At 45.1% G+C, this 6,303-nt stretch overlaps 1 protein-coding gene across 1 annotated transcript; it reads left to right on the forward strand.

The window, feature by feature from the left end:
* The first annotated feature begins 3,791 nt into the window (after nt 1-3,791).
* On the forward strand, nt 3,792-5,400 carry ptger4c (prostaglandin E receptor 4 (subtype EP4) c). The gene is made up of 2 exons (XM_040144031.1): nt 3,792-4,655; nt 4,804-5,400. The coding sequence occupies exons 1-2, from the start codon at nt 3,804-3,806 to the stop codon at nt 5,398-5,400; spliced, it is 1,449 nt and encodes a 482-aa protein (XP_039999965.1). The 5' UTR covers nt 3,792-3,803.
* Nucleotides 5,401-6,303: the final 903 nt, after the last annotated feature.

Genomic DNA, 6,303 nt, shown 5'->3' on the forward strand with positions numbered 1-6,303 from the left:
AAAATGAGGGGCTATGTATGAAAATGGCTGTAATTCCTAAACGGTTAATGCAATATTTTTGTCAAACCCTTTGATTTAAAGCTGTAGTTCTACACTTCAGTCATATCTTGATGGCTTCGTTTCAAATCCATTGTGGTGAAAATTGTGTCAGTGTCCAAATACCTATGTACCTAACTGTATGTGTTTGTATCAGCATCCTAGCATCCTTCCAGACTGTATATAACCTCCAGGGACGCTTGATTAGAGGCTCTGAGAAGATATTCAAGTCCTGTAATGTGAATGGGGAGGCCTCAAGCATCATATGAACCATGTGAGAGGAATGATGATAATCAAACACATGCATATATAACCACAGGCATACAAAAGAAATCCTAATTAAACCAACTGCATGTCTGCTAAATATGTCAGTGGCTAAGAATCCTTCTAGTGTGTGGTGTGTGTGTGTGCGTGTGTCTGTGTTTGTGCGCGCACCTGTGTGTGTGTGTGTGTGTGTGTGCGTGGAGAGAGAGACAAAGAACGTATTTTTACGTGTGGGCATCAGAGCCACTGACGTCTGAAGGCTTTGGGTTATTATAGCGCGGAGGGCAGACTCTAACCCACAAACACCCACACACCCAGGAGGCATCAGTCCAAGAGAAGAGGAGAGGAATCTACTTACACAGACAGAGACAGAGAGCCGCAGCCTCTGACACAGTCTGCCATTAGACAGACCTTTCCCCCACTGTTTATGATAAATTCTTTCATTTCCACTGATTAGATTATTCTGCTGCTGCTGCTGCTGCTGCTGTGTGTGAGGTATAATCTGCTGTAAATGGCTGAAGTTAAGATATATACTGGTGAGCCTACAATATGAAGACAACTTATTTTAGTACTGATTATAGAATATGTATTAAATTATTCACTCTATACCGTATGACTTTTAAACCATGCATTCTGCCATGTGTGTGACATTTGATACATGTTTATATGTCATATATGACAAAAAACTACATGCATCTCTGAGATGTCATTTTTGAGGTACTTGTACTTTACTCTAGTATTTCCATTCTGTCCTACTTTACCTTTACTTAACTACTTTTCAGAGGGAGATATTGTACCTTTTACTCCACTTAATTTATTGGACAGCTTTAGTTACTTTACAGATAAAGATTCATATAAAGATCCATATTCAGATACATATACAACATGTGATCAACTAATGAGATGTAGTTATAGATTAAACTGTCTAACAGTATATGAAATGGTTAAAAATTAGCCTTACCTCCACCAACTACTACAGTACAATGCTGCTAAAACATAAATGCATTTGTAATAATCATCTAATAATATGAATGAGCTATAACAATCACAGGGGCCAATTTTTTGCCTTACTTTGATACTTGAAGTACATTTTTATCACAATACTTACACACTTACATTTAAGTAAGATTTTTAATGTAGTACGTTTACTTGTAATGGAGTATTTTTACATTGTGGTATTACTTTCACTTAAGTAAAGGATCTTCTTCCACTACTGTATACCACTTACAGCTGGATACATACTGTATTCTCTAGACCAGAATCCCAAGCAGAACTGCAACTCGCCCGTGTGTGCTTCAGTTCAGTGACTCACATCTTGACAATAGCAAAGCGATGCTTTTAAGACACCCGCGGTCAGACAGCAAATCTGTGGCGTCCTCTACGTTGCATTAGCGCTCTCGGTCTGGGTGTAAGCGCCTGCTTAGCAGCTCCTTACGCATTCCGCGCCGGGCATAGCAGGCGCAGCTCAGGAGGCTCGGGTGCTGGGATCTGTCAGAGGACTACCAGTTTAAAAAAAAAAAAAAAAAATCAGAGATGCACCAGAGGCGGCGAATTAAGGACATTTCAAAACAAAACTTAAATTTCTGCTGAGAATTCTTGAATTATTAATTATGATTGCTCATGAAATTATAATATCGCCTCAGGGATATTTATATTGTACGATGTATTAAACGAACTCCCGTGGAAATGAAAAAGAGATGGGATGACATCATGAGATCCACAGAACTAAAGGGCTTATGAAAAATATATACGAGAGAGAAAAAGGGCGAAATGAGCAGCAGAGGCTGTTCAGTGCAGGCGGTGAAGATAAGGCTGTTCCGCACATCTCCCATCCCCTCGTCGTTAGCTGTCAGTCAGCTAGTGAGGGCTTCATTTGTCTCCTCTTATTTCTTTCTTTTAACTCATTTGTTTATATAGCTCCCTGGGTACGACCCCACTTCAAAAATCAACAAGAAAGACAGCATGGCTCTACCTGACTGACACCTCTGTAGTCCTTTGTGCTGGACTTGTCCTCATTGGACGTCGCAGTCCAGCGCTGTTCTGTTCGGTGAATGGGTATTTTTGTAGAGAAAGAAAGTCTCAGGGGACTTTATAAAGGAGAATTCCAAAAATTCCAAACCCTTGAAGTTCAATTTAAAAACAAAAACAAAGCAAGTGACAAAAATCCTTTTCGATGATGTTCTCCAGAAAAACCGCCGTCCAGGTACGTTGATCTGTGGGCTTGCTGAAACTGTTTTGTTGTCTCAAAAAAAGGACACGTTCATCTGACAGTACCCGGAGATGGCTCTAGAGCCATGAACATGTTTAAGCAATAACACTGACCGTTTGTCCCCATGCAGTGTGTGGGCTCTTATTTTAGGCGGGCTGTGCTCTGTTTTGACAACCGATTCCAAAAACATGATCACAACTGTATCAGTAGTCAGATTAGAAACAATAATTTGATGGTGCTGGGGGGCAGGGATGGATTTGTACTGGTTGGGATGATGCCGTTTTAAAGGGACATAGGTTGTCTTCAAATTACCAAAACACTTTCTAAGTGAGCTGTCTGGTGAATGAATGGATCACTTCACGTGTTTCCAAACAATGGCCCATTGCACCACTTTATCAGTTATCGATAATGGGTTAAGTGCTGAGTCTGCAGCAGCACGTCGCCTGCCTCCGTTCGTGGTGCTGATAGTGTTGAAGGCGCTGACCTTGGTGCTGAAGTCTGAACTCCCAACCCTCCTTGCTTTCATTTTTTTGGGCCATGCATGGTTCCAGAAACGACTTTAGTTTTTCTAATGAACCTGTCCACCCTGTTGAACCTCAGGTAGTTGCAACCCCCGCGCATTCTCGCATTCTGCGGCATGTTGCATCCGATCAGGTTGATGAGGTGCCTATCAACCCAGAATAGAGCTTGTGAGTTTTTATTATGAAACTTTAATGGTGAGCAAAGATAAAGCAACTTCAGGCAGAAAGTATAGTCCCATTTTAAAAAAAAACAAAACAGTGGGACTTTTAAGACTAATATTTTCTGTAATGTGCGTCTGTGCTGGTCAGACCAGACAAATCAGGCTCTGAAGTTTTTTGTGCTAAATGGTACCAGCGGTTGGCGTTTGGCTCCTGGGTTGAGTGAGCCGACGCTGCTGGCATCTTGCCCTCTGAAGCTAAAAGTGTTGAATATTGATACTCCGGCTGCAGAAATGCGATCCTGGGAAACCCGGATCGCCGCGCTCACGGCGCGCACGTCACTGCCCTGACATCAGCGCACGGCTTAAAAACCCCGCAGCGCCGAGCGGTGTAAACACAAGCAGGCACACCTCCATACGGGCGCATCGGGAGCCAAAGCAGAACAGAAGTATCACCTCAGTGCAATGCACGTTATGCTCCATCGGAGACATCGGATGCAATTTTATCAGTAGTGATAGTTTATTTTGAGTAGCCGTCTATGTTTCCAGAGCACGTTTTCTTAACCTCGCAGAAAGTTCTCGCGCCCTCCTCCTTGTGCCTTGCTGGTTTTAATAATGATCAACGACACTCTTGCGTTCGGGGGATTGGACTCGAATGTTTCCGAGCCGCTGTCTCCTCTCTCTCTCAGCCAAAACCACAGTGCGCTCCGGCTGGAGTCCAAGTCCCTGGTCACTTCCGCCACGATGTTCGCCGTGGGAGTCCTGGGGAACCTCATTGCCATAGTTGTGTTGTGCATCTCCAAAAAGGAGCAGAAGGAGACCACCTTCTACACTCTGGTCTGCGGGATGGCCATCACAGACCTGTTGGGCACATGCTTCACCAGCCCGGTGGTGATCGCCACGTATGTAGCCAGCCGTTGGCCAGGAGGAGCGCTGCTCTGCCACTTCTTCTCCTTCTCCATGCTCTTCTTCGGCTCGGCCGGGATGTCCATCCTGTGCGCCATGGCTGTGGAGCGATACCTGGCCATAAACCGGGCGTATTTCTACTCCCAGCATATAGACCGGACGATGGCGCGTTTTGTGCTCCTGGTCACCTACCTCGCCAACATTGTATTGTGCATTATGCCCAGTTTTGGCTTCGGGCAGCACGTCAGGCACTTTCCCGGGACTTGGTGCTTTCTGGACTGGCGGGCGATGGATCCGCTCGGAGCCTGCTACTCCTTCCTGTATGGCGGCGTGATGCTGGTGCTGATCGCAGTGACAGTTTTGTGTAACTTGGCGGTGTGCAGGTCGCTGGTGGGGATGAACCAGAGGACCGGAATAGTCAGGACGGAGCTGTGTGAGCAGGGAGGTTCACGCCGCCTCTTCCCCCGGCTGCCGTCGGTCACCTCGGCGGCGGAGATCCAAATGTTCTGGCTTCTGATCTTCATGACCATCGTTTTCCTGGTCTGCTCCATCCCCTTAGTGGTAAGGGCAGCGGGCTGCTCTGCTCAAACTGTCTACTTCACTTTAATATTTGCGTACGGGGAATTCAAAATACGGTCTGTAGTTACTGTCTGTTTTATTCGATATGTTTATCTTAGACGTTCTCCGTCCATGTGTTTTTGCCTGACAGGTGAGAATCTTCGTCAACCAGCTATATGACCCAGCCTATATTTCTGCCGGGGGGAAGCCTGACTACCGGAGCGACCTGGTGGCGATCCGCTTCGCTTCCTTCAACCCCATATTAGACCCCTGGGTGTACATTTTGTGTCGGAAAAGCCTGTTGTTAAAGGGCTGCGAGAGGCTAAAGAGGACAGTGGCACAGGTTGAGGACGGCCGTAGAGACAACATTGGCTGGGTAGGAGGTCAACACTCCCCGCCGTCGTTGAACAGCAATGACACCAGTTACGCGTCACTGCGCACGGCCAGCTACAGGAACGATGCGGGACACCGGGCGTCGATCGAAAATCAGCTTTTTACAAACCTCGAAATGAGACAAGCGTGGGAGTACGACACCGCCCGGGTCAGCTTTCACCCGTTCAGCGTCGAGCCGCGCGCGGTCCTCGGGTGTGAGGAGGAAGGAGCAGCTGATCCCAAACGGGTGGTGGAGCCCACGTCTTCCCCAGGACTCAGTCCAACACCGCTGTTCTCTGCGCACGTTGGAAGGGTGGACATTGTCACCTGCACGTTCAGCACACCGAGCTCCTGTCAGTCGCCGAAATGCCTTTGACGGACGTTTGTTATCTGCAACCGTAAGTTCAGAAATATTTCAAAGTCTGGCAGCTACTCTCTCCGAACAGCAAACTTACGCCATTTAATTCAACTGTGAGAAAAGTCAGCGCCGCCAGTGATAAACTCCGCTCTACATCTCTCCTGTATGATTCAGCCTGCTGCAGAAAGGTCTCTAAAATTAATTTAGGGCTTTATTTCAAGGTATAAGTACAACAGCAGTGTGTGCAGATTGACACGTCCGGTTTTGCATTTCCATTCTTTTCCACATCAACCAGAATATGTGTCTGTTCAGGTCAAGCCCAGAGAACCACTGGCTTAGGCTGTATGTATAGTTGTTGACCTAACTTGTATGATTGCAGTAAACTTGGTGGATATCGAAAGTTGCACGGTATCAGCGGCGGGGGTAGTTTTGAGGTCACTTTTGTAAAGGAATCTGATTGCTTACTTCTGCTGAAAGTACAGACAGCATTAGATGAAGCCTGTGGTGACCGTTTCCAAACATGGAAATTTAAACTAAATATTATCATACCCCATGGGTACAAATGTGTGACACTAAGAGTTTGATACACTGTATGAAACCATATGTACCATTCGCAATGCATATTTATTCATCATTTGTTGTTGTTACACTGCATTTCATACTTTTTTTTTTTTTTTTAAATGTACATGCTTTTAATTTACTCTGCAATTTTAACAGTGTTGCATGATGCAAAGAAAACTGAATGTAGACCTTTTGGACCTTGTTAGATCTTGTTTTATATTTCACATTTACATATAATGTTTTGATATTTGCAGTCATAAAAAGCCAAAGTGAACATATCACCTTTAAAAAAAGGATATAGATATACATATATATATACATACGTACATACATACATACAGATACATATACATACACACA

This window comes from Xiphias gladius, chromosome 14 (assembly GCF_016859285.1).
Source record: "Xiphias gladius isolate SHS-SW01 ecotype Sanya breed wild chromosome 14, ASM1685928v1, whole genome shotgun sequence".
In the NCBI taxonomy this organism is placed as follows: domain Eukaryota; kingdom Metazoa; phylum Chordata; class Actinopteri; order Istiophoriformes; family Xiphiidae; genus Xiphias; species Xiphias gladius.

Excerpts from the sequence above, each read along its gene's own strand:
- ptger4c (XM_040144031.1), top strand. The coding sequence starts at position 3,804 with ATGATCAACGACACTCTTGCGTTCGGGGGATTGGACTCGAATGTTTCC. Across the intron at positions 4,656-4,803 it reads TCTGCTCCATCCCCTTAGTG|GTGAGAATCTTCGTCAACCA; the intron begins GTAAGGGCAGCG and ends TTTGCCTGACAG.